Here is a 19754-nt window from a genome sequence, read left to right on the forward strand (position 1 = left end):
GCATTAACATATCGCCATCGCCACTTCAATATGGCCACCTCGCACGCGCTTCGTGCCTAGCTGCTGTAGCTTTCTCCATGTGCTGTAGTGAGTGTGCTTAGGTACAGTGTAGCTTAGGTTAGTGCACCAGGTCTTCCCGTTTTCTGAATTTGCTCTATAGCATGAAAGTGCCGACTGCAAAGACATGCAGAGTTCATCATGATGCTGCAATTAAAAGGAAAGTGATCACGTGTGCCGAGACGAACGGAAAACGGGCCGCATCACGAGCATTCGGAGTTCCCGAAACTTGCGTGCGGGACTGGGGCAAAGAGGATAAGCTTTCTACTCTGGCGGCTGCTACATACAGCGCGGTCATGCGGCCCCTATCTTGAAAGCAATCTGCGATGGAGACAAGAGTCTATGCATCTAGGCGCACTGCACTAAGTGACGAGAACAGAGTGCACTGCACTCTGTTTTCGTCACTTAGTGCGCATTGAAGCGAGAGACCGCACAAAGGTCAATTCTCTCGCTCCTGCTACTGCACTCTCACACTCCAGCATATTGATAAAGAGTTTCCGCGGTCATTGCGTGACACATGTTCATGCTTGCTTGTGCGCACGTGACACCATGCTTGTTAATTTAGTTAGTAAGCGAATGTTTAAAAGTTTATACGGCCGATAAAATTGCTATCCTTACTTTTCGCATAGCTGTCTACTAATTTGCTACCGTAATTTATGCTTTGCCTTTTGGCCTAAACTGAGATTTTTCTTTTAATTTGTCGCAATGTTAATGTATTGGGAGTAAATCTGTTCTTATATACGAGAGAAAGTTGTATTCGGGTATGAAAGAATGAGGTGTGTGGTACTGTAAAGGACTTTTCCTTTTCTTAGGTTGCAGCAAACGGGTGCGCATTAAAATTGAGGGCAGGTTTCTTTCCCCCCTTTCTTTTAGTCACGCAAAAACGGGTGCGTGTTACAATCAAGGACACGTTAGAATCTAGTAAATATGGTATTCATCACCAAACAATCTCTACCCATATTCATGAACAAAGCTAGCAAAAGCACCGAGCTTCCATAAAGCCAGTCTGGAGGTTATCCAGGCTGCATAAGAAATCCAGCATAACCAATTCACTCGACAAAACCGAGGATGACGTTTGGAGTGCCAAGTACGCCTGTGAAGCATTTCACGAGGACTTCTTTGGCAGTTCCACCGAAGATGCAGCTTATGGCATCAACTAGAGAGATTTAGTAGCCAATCTTACAGTAAATAAATGTGTGTCATGTTCAAAGTTTCTCATTTGTCTAAAAAGGTATGGGCACACAATCGAAACTCGTAATCACGAAATCCCGCAACAACGAAATTCTCGTGATGAAATACTTTCGTATCCCTGGCTTGTTTGTATTTCGTACCTCTCGACAATGAAATGTCACTGTACAACAATCCTTCACTGAATGAAACTTGCTCGAACGTAACCCCACATATTACCTACTCGCGCAAGGCTAGCAGGCTGCAAAACATGCTAAATGCAATTGCTTTGCAATAAAATTGCATAAAATACCACCACATTACACTTCAGTGAGCGCCGCCATTTTTGTTTACAAAAACAACCAAGCGCCAGAAACTGCGTTGGAAACACGTCACGGCCGCCATCTTGTTTGTTGATTGCCCATTTGAAGCAGCACGCATGTTGCTACTGACATGCGACGACAGTTTTTGCACCCCTGGTGCAGTATATAATGTGTGCCTTGGTGAGAAAAATGCAGCAAAAACAAGGAAATCCACATCCCACCAACGTGGAATTGCTCATGGCACATGAGATGGCGGTCATAGCACGGAGCGCCACGCATCGGTTCGTGACTGAGTGATCGCCCGGAACTATGCATCCCTTGCTTCAAGAATGCTGGTTTTTGGTGCCACCTGACAGGCCTTCATGCAGATTTGGCGCCGGACATAGATTTGCATGAAGGGCCCGTATTCTCGATTGAGTGCCTTCGAGTATATGAGATACGATCACTTTCGCGCTCGACACCAGACATGCCGGCACCTACAGGCTACAGCGTGCGCTGGAGAAATGCTGCTGCATGTGTGGAGCACTGTTGCATTGCGCAAAATCTCAGAAAAATTATCGTATCTCCGAAAGCAATTGACTGAGAATACTGTTCCACGGCAATGCTGCCACTGCTGATTGACACATGTGGTGCATTTTGTACCGTCAGCAATGCACTTCTATACCCTCGAGCAGAGCTTGCCAAAGTGGGCCAATGGAATTTTGGCAGCAAAGTTTCGTTCTGCGACACATTGCCTATCTGTGCTGTCTCATTTAGCAACAACGAAATTCTCACGAAAGCGAATTTTTTTGCGTTCCCCTCCGATTTGGTTATTATGAGGTTTAACTGTATATTCATTTATGTTTTTTTTTCTTTCTCGGCTAGTTCAATGTATAGGGGTCGATCAACATTCTTATTCGACCTATTTTCGAGCAATACGGTAGTAGACGTTGCCCAAGGTCTCATTTTTATTTGACACCTTCAGGTTTTAGCAGAACTTTGCCTAGCCAGCTCAAATACAAACATGTAGGAGCAGACAGAGGTAGTGCCCTGTTTGCCTCATTCTCATGTTGCCTGTCCTTAGCTCATAATTTCTGTTCACAGCAAAGTTTGTCCTACTCAGGGGACTCACACCCCTGCTCTTCAGGATAAGTCATTCTATTCACTGAGCAAACTACCTTCACCTTGTGGATTCCCACAACACAGTTTTGCTTATATGAATTATATGATGTCAAACTAAAGCCAAATGCATAAACCATACGGAGGTCCAGATGCCACAATGGTGACATCGTAATCTCAGAAGTGGTGATGTAAAGTAATAAACACTTGACACTCACTCTTTCAGTTCAGCCAAGACTTGAGCAATGTTTGCTTGGGATGCAAGGCGGATCATTATGTCCAATTTCTCCAACTTCACGTATATTGGGTCATTGTACTTGACAAAGAACACCTTCATTTCATGTTTCAGGATGTCAGGCCTGCAAAGGAAGAGAGAAGCATATGTGTGTCGCCTACTCTGCCTACATGCCAATACATTCCCGCGATGCAAAAATAATCGCACCATAACGATTTGAAGTGACTGCACCCCTGTGCACGCACACACACACACACACACACACACACACACACACACACACACACACACACACACACACACACACACACACACACACACACACACACACACACACACACACACACACACGAATTAAGCCTTACCTTTTTTGCACAATAAGGTTGATGTTCCTGAGTGCCACATACTGCACTTCTGGTTCACTGGACAGCAGAGTGACCAGAGGAGGGGCCAGCTTCTTTGTCAGGGTGGTGATAAAGTCGGAGTCGCTGCTCATCATCTCCATGAACTTCATCAGCACCTGAAGCAGCGAACGCATTCACGAGCATTTAAAAAAAAGAAAAATCTGTAGTTTTACATGCCAAAAATCACGATCTGATTATGAGGCACACTGTAGTGGGGTACTCAGGATTCATTTTGACCACCTGGGGTTTTTTCAACGTGCACCTAAATCAAGTACACAAGCACACAATAACTTTGTACTGCTCAACAGGACACAAGGAAAAGCCATTCAAAAATAAAAGGAATGAAGCTGAAAAGAAGAATGGGGTTTAATGTCCTGAAACTGCACAGTATATTATGAGCGACACCATGTGGTGAGAGGAGGGGGGCAGGGGAGCTGTGTATTAATTTCAAACACCTGGGATTCTCTAACATGCACACAAAACTTAAGTAAACGAGCATTTCTGCATTGTCCCTTCATCGGAATGCAGCCACTGCAGCCCAAAGTTTTGAGCCCATGACACTGCGCACAGCAGCAAAACCACCGCGTAGCCACCGCAGTGTGTCTGTTTATCAAGTGAACTAGTGCTCCAAACTCGCACGAGATACTGTCATCTCGAGTTTGAAAAATCACTCAGGCAACACGGCCAGAGGGCAACAACCACTGCACGGGAGAGTGGGAAAAGCTCGCACCAACCTTGACTGCTGACAGCACCACGGCCGCGTTGGCGTGTGCCAGGCGCGGAGTGACCCGCTCGCAGATGCTTTGGGCCTCGCGTTCGTCCTTGGGTGAGTAGTTGGACAGCGAGTCGAGGATGAACACTTGACCCCACTCGGTGCACTCGTTCAGCGCCGTCAGCAGCTTGTTGATGGTTGGCCCACTCATCTCGGACAGTGGCTGGCCACTGCTCGATGCCTCGTTCATCTCGGAAAGCGCTGCCACAGCATTGGCCACTACCTGTGTTACACCCGCAGCATCATAAGATCAGCGAGAACTCTGAAATAACTGCGCTAGCGCAAAGCGTTATACTATCCAACCAACAGTGCATGTTGTTTCACAATTTGACAAATGGACATGGATAAGTATGCTTTAACACTAATCGTATATGCTTGGCTGTTTTGACACCGCGAAGTTCCGATTTAAACACGGGAAGCTTAATGCATAGCCTACAGCGGAATTTTGATACGCTGGAGAGAGTTTTCAATTATGGATTGTTCAGCAAACCAATTACTAATTAGCTACTGTACTATTAAGCTATAACTAAAAAAAAATTGACGTATTTACTCTGCATGGCCAGAAAAAAAGGTGATCAAGTTGTTCTAATTTTCTTTGATGTGGAAGTGTGTTTTGGCATTACAAAGTTAATGTGGCATGTCAGAACTAAAGCACATCTTGCTCCTTCTTATAGTTAAAGATATTCCTCGGCACAGCGTTTCCTAAAGAAATTTTTATTTGCTCTTAAATTCGGTGACATCGACATTAGAAAATATAGAGCAGATCCTGAAGGCAACGGCGCACTTGCAATGGCGTGACTATCATTAAACTTTCTTGCAATTATGTCCGTGCTACGAGGTGTTGGCAAATTGTCTTTCAGCTGGTGTCTACCTGGGCACACACACGTACACATGCATGTACTACTTCCAGAAATTATGCAGCAATCACAAGCCACAGGGTAATAAGGGTGTACACATTTTGTGCAACAGTAATATTTAACAATCATACACTAGAGCAGGCTAAATTCCTCAGATTTGCAATATGGTTGCAAACCATTCTGTAATTTTCGAGTAGCAAATATGCCATTGCAAACAAAATTACAAAGACTTCTGTGATCCTTGTGACTACCAAAAAGACACGGGAGAAACATTGCAAATACAGTGTTGACTATCAAATGATGGGTTTTCTGCGAGTGCCATTCGTGAAGACATGCTGCAATGTCAAGCAGCGGTTGTTTTACTGTAACATCAAAAGGTAGGCCATAGGAAGCAGAGTGGAAGACTGCAAATTAAATTTCTATCACATGGCATGCTTAAATGTTTAACAATGTATCTGCATTTCATCAGTTTTCCACTTTGCCTGTGCCATAAAGTGGCCACAGCACATTCAGGTAATTATGATTTCATCATAAGCCGCAAGACACTGTACCCATTAAGCCACTGCAGCAGATACTGATTGCACACATTAAGCATTCAAAATTGTAGCTCAAATTTTTCATTAAATACTTTTCTTTTTATAAGTTTAGGAGGAGACGTCACATCATTAGCTATCAAGTGCTAGTATTCGCATGACACTGCTCTGAATGTCGCAATTCAGAACCACAAAATTTACAGACAGTAGCAAAGTCAAAAAGCCAAATGTAGCCTGTTGACACGTCTACACAGAAAGCTGAAGTCAGGTACACAACCCTGTAGCCTGCATAAAGCTACTCCTAGAATTTCATTTCACCTAAGGATCAAGAAAACGCACCATGGGGTTGGAATCAGAGAGAAGGTCTCGCAGCTGATCCAAAAAGCCCTGGTCCTCCACGAGGGGGGCATTGATGTCATGCAACTTGGCGACGCACACGGCAGCCGTCTTTCGCACGTAGGGGTCCTCGTCTTTCAAGCACTTCCGCAGGGGTTCGCATAGGTACTCCGTTATCTTGTCCACGCGGATGCAACCCATGGTGCGTACCGCCAGCGCCCGGATGAGGGGGTTGCCGTCCTCACAGTCCTGAGGGAACACAAGACAGTAAGACTCGGGACATGAGCATCATTATTTCTTGTTTCTGGGAAGAAACAGCCATTATGTTTTAGGCAACAGCCAATCATTAAATATCAAAGGCGTCAGTAGACATGTGGAAGTAAGAATGATGAAGACTGATAAGGATTTACATCCTCAAGCAGCACCTGTGTTGTGAGGGGTGCCGCTCTTTGACCATGAGGGGTTCTCAAATGTGCAGCCTAATCTATAAACACATTGGCATTTTTGAATCTGTCACAATGTGGTCATGTGAGCTGAAAGTTGGAGACAGACCCTAGGAGACAGATAAAATGAAGCTTTGGATTTTAAGATTTATGTAGTTACTCTCCATCCCCACGGCTCGTAAGTGAAAACGAGCAGCAACACCTTACGTATTACAGCCACACATTGTACAGCCACGGTGTCTACACTCCCTCCACCTTGCGGACTTTGCAGATATGATTTGACATATTCAACAATGATGAGTTTGCTGCCTACCAGGGTGTTCATATGGTGCAGTGGGATGAATAAGAATGAGGTACCCTTTGCCTGTGCTGCTATCACAGAACACACAACGCAATCAAACGCACATGCAGACTGTTGCCATAGAACTTTCCCATCCACTCTTGCTGCCTTCAAGTGATCAATGCATATGCAGGGTGAGTGACCAGTACAAAAATCAATGAGAGTGCTAAGTTTCCAAAGTGTATGAATCATTCACAACTTAAAGAAGCAGCAAATAGGAAGAGCATTGGCTACTCACTTTTACAAATGTATTCACAGCCATTATAGCCATATCAGGTTGACTCTTAGCATAATTCATCAGGTAGAGGTAGACAAGTTTCTTCAGTTCTAAGTTGTCCGTCTGCATGCAGTTTACCACATCTGGAAACAGGGCACTGCAATAAAATGCGTCTTAGTTGTCGAATTTGCACCATTCAATGCAAAGCAGGTACATAACAGAACCGCAGCACAGGCCAGCAAGCTTCAGGTCATGTAATGGTAGTACATAAGCTACAGCACTCACTTCATGCCCGGACATGCCTGGAATTATTAGGTCTCCTCGATTTGGCTGCACTTTCTGCACTAGTTCAGGGGGTGCAGCACTCTAGCACTCGATTTGCCAGTGCAGCTAGCGCCACCTGCACTTCGGCACTCGATTTGACGTCGTGCTGCACGAGTTCATGTACACTTCGGCACTAGACTCTCCGCAAGTTCTTTTCTCGTGCACGTAGTGCAAGGCTTTTGATAGCAGACGACACATGCGGCTCCGTGGCCATGCGGGTGTTGGTAGACGGCATCGACGGCGCCTGCTATTAGTAACGCAGCACGGACGCCAGTTTTCTTCAGTGCCATGTGCACTGAAGGCCGGGATTTTCCCTCAGGTCACAGTCGTTTGTATTAATTTTCACGAGCTTACCGCTACCTCGACGTTAAGTTGGCGCGAAATCACATCGGTCAGTCGTTTGAAACGTTTCGCCATATATGACTCAGAAAGGTGTGGAAACCACGCTTGGTCATGCTTTCTGAATAATGACACACCAACAAAAGAAAAGCCACAGCCACCCAGTCGCAGCAGACGAAGGCCTGTACGTTTCTGCACTTTTGTCCTCGATTTGACCGCTGCACCGAAAGCGCTAGCGTCGCGCTACACTCACACTTCAAGAACTAGCGCTGCACTGGCACGACACTTTTCTGAACTAGTGCAAAAGGTGCAGCCAAATCGAGGAGACCTATTTCTTGCCACAACTCCCGAGATGCAAATCGTGTACAAGGCCACATGAACTACATTCAGAACTCCCCAAATCTCTTTCTTTAGCTTAAGTAGGCTGCCTCTAGATTGCTGAGCATAGGCTTTATTTAAGCACACTTGATCAATCAGAGGTATTAAATTTCGCATAACGTGTCCTAGCAGAAGTCACAGCCCACTTGTAACACTAAACTTACAAGCACTTAGCTAATGCCCTAGCGTGCCAGTTAACAAAATCGGGCTTCGCGCAGCTTGCGCAAAGGAACCAATCGCGACCGAGAAATTCGATCCGGATCGGGCTTGATCTCGATCGAAAGTGCGCCGTGTGACACCCGTATAATGTACCATTTCCGTGTGCTTCAGTACAAGCGTGATTGCCGAATGCCCCGCTTCTGAACTCATAGACATCGTTCCCATTTACCGGACTGCCCAAGTTGAACGGAACAGGTCAGTTGCCGCAGGAATCGCTGAACGACGAAATTATGACAGAAGGCGGACTTTTATTTTCAATATTGGACGGACGCGCGATATTGGTGGTGATATTGACACATCCCGACTGCGGCCTGTCAAATTTTCACGTACTGAGCATTCCATGATCATGCCGAAATGCGCTATCTCGATGGCACAGGTTCTGCAGACGAGTTTTGGATGTTTTTAAAGGCACAGACAAGATAGCCAACCGGCGCGCCATAGCTAAAGAAACAGCAGGTCGGTGGTTTTGAGCAATTTTTCTGCGCAACAAGACCGTTCCGCTGTACTAACTTTACTAGGAACTGCAACCGTCGCTCATGTGCGGCTGCTGCAACGCGCCGATTGCTATACCTTAAAGCTGCGCAAGGGACCGCGAGCTGAAAATTTGCAACCCTTCGATCCACTACTGCCGTTTTCCACAAGCGTTAAGCGAATGCAAAGTTCATCAGCAGCAACGGAAACACACTGCGGAAAGTGTAAACATGCAATGCAGTGTTGGAAAGGCGGCCGCGCTACGGCGACAAGTCCCACCTGACATCCTTGCCGACTGTCATCGAGGCGATTACTTTCTTCACTGCTTCGCGTTTCTTCTCTTTTTTGTCGCTGTTGAGTTCGCTCTTCAGCTCGAATATTTCACCTGGAATCGGACAGCAACGGTCAGCTGACGGCCACGCACGCAAAAAATTTGGTCGTCTCGAGCAAACGACCGAGAACATGAGCCGGTCGGCGTTGCCGCCCCCCTCAGAGTGAGAGCTGCAGAGCAAAGGTTTCGCCGCCGGTAAAGAATCAAATTGAGTTTAAGGTGTTAAGCGAGGCCGTCTGCAGAACACATGTTCATTATCTGAGGGCTACCTTCACATATGGTACAGGAAAAAGAACAGAAAAGCGTGCTTAAACTAACCTTTCTTGGTTGTCGTGAAGTACTTTGCGTCAGTCATGATTGGCTAAAGTAGCGGTGCACGGTATTCTGTTGAGGCGAAGAGAAGAATGAACAACACTGGCAGACGACACGCGAGCGTGTCGCACCTCTCTAAACAACATGTAGTAGCCGTGAAAGCAGGGAGAAAGCCCATCTAACACGCCAAGACTCACCGAAAAGAACGTGATTTAGGCGTAGTTCAGCTCCCCTCTCTGAACGGTTCGCGTGTGAATGGGCGCTGTGTTCACTGAGCCGGAGGCACCATATCCAACCAGCCTCGATACTTGATAACTAGCGGGGCTGCTTTGGCAAAGAAGCGGCTCTTCAATGCACGGAATCGCTTGGACACTTTCCTGGCATAAAGTGCATATACGCCCCTGAAGGAAACACTCCCGATTATTGCTTATGCTGTGCGCTGCGCAAGCACCGACGAAACTCGCATTTGATCCGGAGCGTGGCGCTGCTATCCGGCAATTTTGTTCCCTCCCCCCGTGCATCGTAGTATGCTCGAGACCACTCGAGACACCGTCGCAAGGTTACTGCGATTCACGATTTAAGGAATGAGTTGGAGTAGTCTAGGTCTTCGCTTATTCAACACATTAACGTGTAGTAAAGCTTTTATTTCTGTCGCTGTGAAATGCTGGCGCTTACATAAAATTTACAGCAGTCTCGCGCATTGGCTGCACCACGACTGCCCTAGTGTTGCGCAAGGGACGCAGATTGTAGTTCGTTAAAATGTGCCAATTACAACGTAGTGAAACCGAAATTATTGCGGAAACTCCCTTAATTTTTTTGATGGCGGCGTTTAGTAGATGCCGCACCATTCGCTACATCGTAGTACCATCATTTACCACCGCCCAATCCAACATTTCTACATGGCCCAACCAACGTGCGCTTATTTACTACAATGATAAAGAAAGCATAAGCTAATGTAAGCTGGCACCTAATTAAAAGGTTGTTCTGCAGGCTATGCAATTTCTCATGTCCTTGGATAATCAAATTTAATGTGTGCAAATAATTAAGCTTAACCTATAGACTTCTATGGTTAATTCATAATGCAGAAACTGTGCATGTTTATGTTCTGTGACATGCGTAGAAATGACAAATGAATACAGGGACAGCAGCTCTGCTTTATGCAAAAAAAGTTGAAGACACATGACTCGAACATCAGAATATGCTTAGTCACACTCCAGACTTGAAGGCTCTCTTCGGTCAGTCTTCTCCTATGTGTACACACTCCCAACGACAGTGATGATGGCTGAAGGCAACTCATTTGTAGAGCAGATGAGGCGACACATGGTATGGAGTAAACAAAGCACAAGTGACTCGCTCGCAATGGTTGATGCGTCTATATAAAATATGCATGTCTCGCACATTACAGCAGTAGTTGCAACACCAAGCTTCACAGTATGAAGAACACAGTGCTTTGAGAAAAGAAAAAAAAGTAATACGGAAGAGAAAGCTTCGCACTTGCGTATACAAATAGCTCTGGAGCCACTACATGCAAGTGTTTGTTGCGTGACCACATGCTCATCGGCTCCGACACAACAGACAACATGTGACAACCGCGCACGCTACTTTACTGCCTCAGTCGGCTGGATGTACCGCAGTTTAATTGCAACAGCTCCTACAATTAACAAGCCATTTCTAAAAACCGGTTACAGATGATGTTCCCCATGCAATGGAGACTTCAGTACAACTGTCTTCATTCCCCAAGGAATGTATGCATTTCCGGCAAATTGGCAACTCGCGCTCAGTCACAAACAGCACTCCCTTCCTCCCTGGTAAGAAAAATCTGAAGCTCATACTGTTGCTTTACAAAGAAAGAGTTTTGTTGTTTTAGGGTGACCCTTTGAAGCATGGAAAAGACCGGATGGGTTCTCATACCCCAAGATGATGCACCTTTGCATGCGCACACAAGGAAACAGCACTCTCTAAAATTTCAACCTATTGAAGTGTACTTTGCCGAAATAGCACTTTGAAAATGTTACACCTTTCCAAACGCAATTCTGTATCTAAGCGTTGCCACCTTTTGAAGAGTGCCACTATGCCGAGATAGCGCTCCCGAAATACTGCACAAATTATTTTGTCACATAACAGCAATCGTAGTCATTCTCGCTAAAGTCCCTTTCCTAATTAATGCTGTGTGCCCAGTGATTATCCTGTCAATAAACATAAAGTGCACCTGAAGTTATCGACAGTAATGCAGTTGGTCTGCACAACAGTGGAGGGAGGTGTTGTTGTGCGAAATGACAGTTTTAGCACAGCTTTAAAAATGCTACGCCCTTTTCATGCCGCGTAACGTTAACTGTTGTCAAGGGCAAGAAATGCACATGAGATTGGCGACAATCGTTGCAGAGTAACGAATAAACTGCACTGTAAATGACGTACAATTTTCTGTGGTATAATGGGACAAATGTACACCCCAAGAGGTGCCATGTTTCCAATAGCAAGGAGTGCAGTGGTGGGAAGTGGGGAGATTCAGCATTCCTTTGGGGACTCAATGTGTGATAAAAGACAGCACTCTGCATTTTCACCGAACATGCAAAGAAAAAAAAAAAACGAGAACAAAAGCAACTGCAAAAAAATAAATAACTTAAGCTCATCAACTTGCATCTCCCCATGGCATTAAACAAGGCCACTTATTAATCTCTTAGTTCCAACACGTCAGGTCCCTGTTGAGACCCAACAATGACATGCCCAGCAGCATAATGCGTCGGAGAAACAAATAAAGGAAACCGGCAAATAATGAAGGAAATAAATAGAGTGCTATTCCCTCAATACAAGTTATATAAAGGCTTTATGTGACTAAAGTGTGTTGCACTGGCAGAGAACAAATATCGGCGCAATCGTCTTGGTGGGGAGACAATAGCTGAAGCGCACCGACCGGCTCCATGTGGAGCAAGATGGTCGATTCAACCAAGGATATTCCACCGCAATATGAACACTGCCAAAGGCAAGGTTCTCTGCTATTATATGCTATACATCTATGGCTGTTAACAAAATACCTGTAGATACACCGACAGTAATGCAGCAATTATTCATCATAAAAAAAAAAAAAATTCGGGCCCACAGTGCCTGGTAGCCAGTATGTTGGCTATTCTGCGTTTAGTCATTCTGTCTGAAAGCTATAGGCATCCTTAACATGTGAAGGTTTGGCTTAAATAGGCAGCAGTAACAGTAGATAATCATTTGATGCAGACAACCACAAATTTCATCAACAAACAGTAATCATCACATAAACTTCAGCCGACTATAGTTCCAACATAATGGGTAAACGGTAAGTGTGGCACAAGAACCAAGAGTGTAGTGAAGGTGTCAGGACTGTAAAGGAAAGAACATCTTAAGGAGTTTGGACAGACAATTGCACTGACAGCAAAAGGACCATAACACCAAGTCAGTGAAAATTTATAAAAGATTTAAAAAAGACCATGACAACAACTTGCAATGAGCAATGCAAGGAGACAAGGCTAGCAGAAACTCTTTGTTAAGGTCAGAATAAAAAAAATATAGCCACAACTGTGTACAAAATGAAATCATAGCAAGGCTCCTGAACCTGGCCACGTAGTGAAAAGAAAGCCCAGTAAATCTCGTCACACAAGAAATCTTCGCCTCAAGGTTTCTGCAGGTCTGTACAAGCTAGTGGTTTTTGTACCACAATACCAAGAAGAGGGACGGAAACATAACATGGGCAAAAATCCAGGCAGGTGAAAGTTGCAAGTCTGCTTCGAAATTGGGCAATCACTGCATGTGCTTAAGAGGAAACATGCAGAAGAAAAGCAGTGCAAGGACAAGATGCAACACAAAGACAAATACAGTGCTGCACTTGTGTGTTGCACCATGTTTTCACATAGTTGTTCATTATATTCCTGCCCCAACCAGCCCATATGATCATCGCTCTCCATTTCCGTGACAGCAATTACGAGGTTGGTAGACTATAATGAAAGCAAACTAAAATTACACAGCATAAAAAAACAAGGTTTTTGTCCAATCTTGGAGACAGACTAAAAAAAAACAAAAGCTAGATGTGCCACCTGTTAGTGCAAATTTCATGGAATGTCTTGTCAAATGAAAGTACCTTTCAAGTATCTCATAGGGGTCACCATGCAAAATTTTAATCCTCCTCCTTTGATTCTGGGCCCTTGATGAGCGACTGAGAAAGGAAGGTAACATTATTTCTAACCTATCACATAAGTGTTTTCAGGCATTCTTGAGCCAATGCAAATTGAATTCTCACAGATCAAATGCTGATGCACATCACTTTCAAGTGCATTTTACTTCGGTTCTGGTCTGCCCTGTTCATACTTCTTTCGTGCTTTGGCAACACTTGAAAGGTTCAGGGAAAACAGACTTCAGCGTGGATCGAAACTGCCCATGCGACAGCGACACTAAGTGCTCCTTGTCTGTCTAAACTTATTCTGTAAATGTAGACCACCCCAACATTTTTAATTCATTGGCATAGTCCCACCAACATTAGGAAGCACTTGTAAAGCAAGTAATGATACTTCACAGGCATGGAACAATTGCAGTAAGCAAACCTGCTGAAAAATCACAAGAGGTTTGCCAGAACAAGCCCCTATGCACTAGCCAGTGCAGTCTCCCGACATACATCGCTGCAAGTGATTTAGCAATTCTCAAATAGTTTGCTGCAGTTAATGAGGTGACCTACACTAGCTAAAATGCTCGCACGTACATGCCATCAGCATAGTCCATGAATCCACTGTAACTGAAGCAACATGAGATCTGGCCAAAAGACCAAGACGTCGTCATTGCCTTGCATTGCATGCTACTCTTCACTGTGAATGACGAGCAACACTGCAGTGACTCAGATCGCAAAATGTTCAGAACTGGAAACAAGTTAGTAGCTGGTTAAATAGGTAGCACGAGAAACATTAAGGCAAAAATTTCACGAGGAAAAGGTTCACGTCTCTAGCTAATAAGAACTTTAGCCAAAAAATATGTCACGAGGCTTCAATCGAGCAATGCCTGGCTCAGCCAAGAAGGAGCTGGCGCAAACTCTTCTTACGGTAGAAATCAACGCTGCCAACGGTAGAATCCTAATTTGTTGGGCATACTCAATGAAAGAATTTAATGTCAACGCTGAAAACTGCGTAGCTAGCATCTAGAAAAGCCACAGACTGCATGATATACAAGTAGACAATTTCTGCACTTGGCGGTGCCCATAAAGGTAATTGTGAATATAGTATGGTCTGTTCTCACAAAATGTAAGGGAAAAAAAATGCCTTGGTGCTACACGAGAGATCACCTCTCCATAATCGACAGTAGTACTACTTATTAATGAACAAGGATCTGCCTTGTTATAACGAATGAGCACTCAATTAAGAACAAAGATGCACAAATACTATACCCTGTTTGTGCTACAGATAAGTACATGTCTTCCAGCATCGCCTAAATAATCCCAATTTCCGCCCCTTCGTCCGTATCTGCCTTATGAAAGAATCTGCTCTCAACAACGCTGCTAATTTGACTTTTATGACCAATTGATTAATGAACATTCCTTCCAGAAGTATTTGGCATTATTGTGAATGGACTTGGCCGCAAATGACCATTCCCATATACCGAGATTCCCTCCGGCTGCGCGTGTCCATACCCAGTTAGTCCCTACAGTGATACTGAAGAACATGAACTGAGCACGTGTAAAACAAAGACTCTGCTTTGGCTTGATATTCTTATTTGACCTTCCAGGCAATCACTCTGCTATCATATCCATGTGGCAAAGATCAAGCAATGAAACTGATGTGCATTACGGTTAAGAGTACGAAATCTGAACCAGGCAACAGTGCTTCGAACAATGCCAGTGTCTTTTTTGCTGTTCAGTGTAAAGTGCTTGTCACATAACCATGTGCTCCCCAATGTTTACCCAAAAAAGCTTTAGGGGCACCATCCGCAAGACAAGAAATACTTAAAATAAACAGGTCCAGTCTTTGTGCACAGCGGTGTGTATAAACACCAGGGCTTTTTACAATGTACAGTTGGAGCACCGGTGCCCGTAATTGAAGAGGCTTCAAGGCTGCATGGCAGAGCCGCCGTACCAAGAACTGCAGAATTAGGCACAGTTACAATTACTGGTATTTATTAAACCAATGTTTTGCATGTAGAGCCACCATGCACTTTTGAAGCTCTTTTGACCAGGTGCACCAGTGTTGCGGCTCACACCGAACGTGACTGTACATGCGTTGATGCACACAAGTTGACAAGTGCACAAACATCTTAAATTCCATCCTTGCAGACTTTTTTTGAAGAATTGAGTTGCATAACAAACATTTCATGGCAGCTGCGGGAAGTTACTGGCAACAACAAAGAAAGACATTGATGTGCCCACAAGCATGGCAGTTAACAATACGCACTTCCAGATTCTGTTTAGAATCCTTTCCTTTCCATGTCCGTATGAGCAAGCTTTACAAACCCCCAAGTGAATTTCTTGGCTTTATAAACCTGAACTGCTAATATCTTGGCCACTATTAAAAAAGTAGTAACAACGATAAGCTGGTAGCTAGTTGGTTGGACAAAGTTAAGTTTACGTAAGGTACAGGGCATGCACAAACTGCAAAAAAACATTGATCTAAACCTTTGTTTGTAGTGCATGCATGCCGTATAGCCCACATAAATAATGACGAGATGGGCAAACTGTCCAAACTCCAAACACATATGCATGGAGCCAACATGAGGGAACACCTGATTTAAGTTCAAGGCTTTAAGAAAATTCTGAGGAGTCAGTTCATTGATGGTGTCCTAGCAGTTGCCCGTTGACATGTTTCTGCAGCAATTGACCCTTTAGGTAAGTTCCAAGCTGGCTTGCATTGCAGAATGCCTAAAATATGGCAGCTCAACTGCATAGCTAAAATGGCCAGCAATGCATAGTGCATTGTTTGTTTTCGTGCACACCTTCCCGTCATGTTTAATGCACGAAAATAACAGTGCATCAATTGTCCAGTAATCCCCATTTTAATTATGCGCCAGTCGCCTAGAGCAATTGTGCATAGTGAAAAAGCTAGCTTGGCGCTTTCCTAAAAGGGTCTATTGTTGCACTAGTACCATTAAGCCATTGCCTTTCTCAACAGCTTGCCCTGTAAGCAACATCAAAGAAATCCCAAAAACCTTGTACAAGCTACCTTGCAAACAAAGGTACCATACAGAGCACAAAACAGCCAAATGTCATCGGCTTCCTACAGTTGTGTGTAGCTAGACAAGCAATTCTTGTGACATCATTTATTTCTACCCTGACTATCCAAGATGGCCAAAATGGAGAAATATCTCTTGCAGTTCTGAAGTAACACGAGGCTTTGAATACTGTTGGTATAGCGTGCCCCTACAAGTGAAATTTCACTGCAGCTTATAAACGCTGTGTGCCAGCCAATTAACTGGAGGAATTATAACAGCATGCACGTGCGAGTGCTCAAGGATTGTCTAAAACTACCCTCGCTACAACTGCTAATGATTTCGGTAAACTGGTGAAGCAATGCACTTATTGAGGCCTCGTCTCACACAGTTGTGTCCAATGGCAGATGCCAACAACTGCCTGTTAAAATTGGATGAGCATGTCTGTGGCGCTAATTAAGTAGGACAACAAAAGAGAGAGAGAGAGAGATAAAAAAAACTAGAACTCACACTGTGGCAAGATTAGTCCCAGTCACTGATAAATTGAGACAAGCGAGATGTGCGACGAGACACTTTGTCAAAAGTCACCTCCTCTAATGCTATGTTCAGTTTTTCACGTGCACAGACCGCACATTCCGTGCGGCCTGATCTCACATGTTGCAATCGTGCTTATATTAAAGAAGGAAAAGTGCTAAAGAAATATAATCACAGATAAAACTTTGTTGTCATTGCAAGAAGCACTCGCGGCAAGTGTCGAGACAAACAAACAAACAAACAAACAAACAAACAAGAACAACGGCAGACTAGAAGATGCAGAGAGAGAAAACATTCACTTGAGAGAAACGCACACAAACACATGAAATAGTGCTGGCGAAGCTTTTAAAGAAAAACACGTCAAACTCTCCACTTGTGATCGTTCAGGCAGACAGATGTCACCCATGCTTCACATGCATCTTGTGACCCAGATGAAACCCCACTCAGCCCATGTAAACAGAGTCCATCACACTTCACAGCAGCATTCAAGGCAAACACACACCGCATTTTCATACATTCAAAGGTAATGATTTAAATTATTTGCAAGCACACGCATACACACATACGAGCATAACATTATCTATTTCTCTCATAACCCTCACTCTCAAAAACTTTGCACACAAACGCACACACATTCTAAAATCCTCAAGTATATTGAGTAAAAAAAATCTTGACAACAACAAGCCCTAGGTCCCGTGGTACCTGACCATGCCTAGATGACAATACAATGGCATATTTGTCCTTGCAGCTGGCTTCGCTGCATCATCACGGTGTCACCACCCCGCAAATTACCGGGTGTCGGGGGGGGAAAAAAAAAACTTCCGTGCTTGTTCACCACATGTCTTGTAGTGATCACATGACAACACAGTCCCCCACACAGTCCTCTCGTGGCGAGTTTGTCACAGAGACAGAAGGGCCAACTTGACGTCATAAACACAGCACTACTCGTTTTGAAGTGGAGTTTCTTGCCCTGCACAATGTTTTCGCAGAACTTCTGCCTGTCCCCGACAGATCGCCACACCGGAATGGTACAGTAACCACCCCTGCTTTGCAGTGGGGTACGTCAAAAACAAGTCTCCAAATCAACTACACTTTCAGACAAAGAGTCAATTCCATTTTCAGCCGGTTGTCTGATGACCACCCATGTGTGAAGCTAAGGAAACACACCTCACAGCAACAGACTATATATGCTATGGTTCAAATGGCTTGACAGAAGAACCTTGTTTAGGCTCCTAGGTCAAAACAATTATTTTCATCACCGAGTTAGTCTTGAGCACAAAAAACATAGTTCTACTAAGATCTGCCTCAAGAAGAGCAGAATTTCTTTTGAAGAATTAATCAGAAGGTCAGCACCATTGTTCTATATTAAAACACTTCCCTAAAGAGCGCTGTACTTCTTTTTTTCCACCGAGCTAGCCTAAAACATTTTCCTCAAGGAGTGCTGTATATTTTTTTACCACCGAACTAACCTGAAAGACAGAAATAAAACATTCACCTCAACAAGAACGAGATGGAAAGCATGCTATTTCTTGGCCTTTGCCTTAAAGTCTAGGGTGTTGTGCCAGTCTTGTCACCGGTCAGGTATGTGAATGCATCAGTTGTGATTTAAGTTTTTGTGCCATTTTGTTTAGGTCTCGCAAGTAGTGAAGTCTCAAATAATACCATGAGCAACAACTGCCGTGCGTTACAACCCCCCAATTACCCATGTTGATGACTTCGTCTAGAAAGTTGAGCATGCAGCTTTGAGCAATAATGATTAACCGCGATTCCCCCAGTACACCTTCATTACAAGCCCCAGAACAATGACAGAAAAACGTAATGGCACCCTAACCCTCGCTAAAAAAAACGAACACCGGAACAAGTTAAATTCAATTTGGCCTCAATGGAACAGGCACACGCGAACGAGCACCTCACCGAGTTATCAAGCTATCCTGTTTCTTTTACACTCGTCTCACCTCAGCCTTACTGAAAACTGTCGTGCAAATGGAAGGAAGTGCGCTGGAGAAACGCGGCTTTTCAGGGACAGAAAAACAACAACAAAAGAACGACCAGTCGGGGAACAGGCAGGACCTGCTACGCTAGCAACCGGGCAGACTTGACTCTCCTAGCATCAGGGACAGCCGATTTGTCCGAAGGCCATCCCAATTTGGCTGTGCAGGTCCACCCCTCAGAATGGTGGGAAGTACTGTGGCGGTGGGTGGCCATTGCGAAACAGGGCCACCACGGGGGAGGAAGGGGCCGACGACGATGAGGGTGGCGGCGGCACGTCCTCTTCCTCCACCGGGGCGTGTTGTCAATCCCAGCCATTCTCCTTGATCATGTGAGCCAGCTCGATGATGTACTTGCCCTCCTTGTACTTCTGGCTCGACTCAAAGGCATGTTCCTGCATTTGTGAAGGAGAGACAGGCCAGTACAAAGTGTCATATAGGTGCAATTTAAAGATGGGAGTTATTAGCACCTCCATATTACTGTATGGAGATGCGACTCTCCCATTCAGCAGAGCAATATGCAAGCAATATGGTAATGCAATAGCACATTGATTTGCTGTAGATGGAGCAGTAAGGAATAGAAAACATATTCGAAATTATCGCTTCCTAGCAGGAGTTCAAGGTAAGTGAGCGACTTGAAATTCCACATGCAGAGGCGATACAGAACCACGATCAAGCCAAGGGAAATGTAGTTGGTGGCAATGAAGACTTGGGTGGTGGAACAAGGTTAAGAAAGTTTCAGAGATGTGTGGATAGCACCGGACACAGATATGTGAATAGTATAAAGAGGATACTTTTTACGATCTGCAGTGGACTCTTAAGCTGGGGATGGTGATGAGAGCTTTGGTGAAATGATACCTGGTGGGGGTGGGGGGTCACTGTGACAGTCCAAAGGTTTTGTTCAGAGTTGCAGAGGCCAGTCACTCGGGTTTG

At 44.6% G+C, this 19754-nt stretch overlaps 2 protein-coding genes across 2 annotated transcripts in view; both read right to left on the reverse strand.

Annotated features, from left to right (window-relative positions):
• AP-1-2beta (adaptor protein complex 1/2, beta subunit) overlaps positions 1–9625 on the reverse strand; it is a 30509-nt gene extending 20884 nt beyond the window's left edge. The window contains exons 1-8 of the mRNA XM_050166932.3: positions 9354–9625; positions 9163–9228; positions 8793–8898; positions 6804–6939; positions 5786–6031; positions 4019–4279; positions 3246–3400; positions 2864–3004 (exon numbers count right to left, since the gene is read on the reverse strand). Coding sequence (XP_050022889.1) covers positions 2864–3004; positions 3246–3400; positions 4019–4279; positions 5786–6031; positions 6804–6939; positions 8793–8898; positions 9163–9199 — 1082 coding nt within the window. The 5' untranslated portion in view covers positions 9200–9228; positions 9354–9625. The remainder of the gene's footprint in view (positions 1–2863; positions 3005–3245; positions 3401–4018; positions 4280–5785; positions 6032–6803; positions 6940–8792; positions 8899–9162; positions 9229–9353) is intronic.
• Positions 9626–10290: 665 nt separating this feature from the next.
• Positions 10291–19754, reverse strand: part of Ypel (Yippee-like) — a 37698-nt gene continuing 28234 nt past the window's right edge. The window contains exon 5 of the mRNA XM_050166924.3: positions 10291–19216. Coding sequence (XP_050022881.1) covers positions 19127–19216 — 90 coding nt within the window. The 3' untranslated portion in view covers positions 10291–19126. The remainder of the gene's footprint in view (positions 19217–19754) is intronic.

This window comes from Dermacentor andersoni, chromosome 3 (genome assembly GCF_023375885.2).
Source record: "Dermacentor andersoni chromosome 3, qqDerAnde1_hic_scaffold, whole genome shotgun sequence".
Taxonomy (NCBI): domain Eukaryota; kingdom Metazoa; phylum Arthropoda; class Arachnida; order Ixodida; family Ixodidae; genus Dermacentor; species Dermacentor andersoni.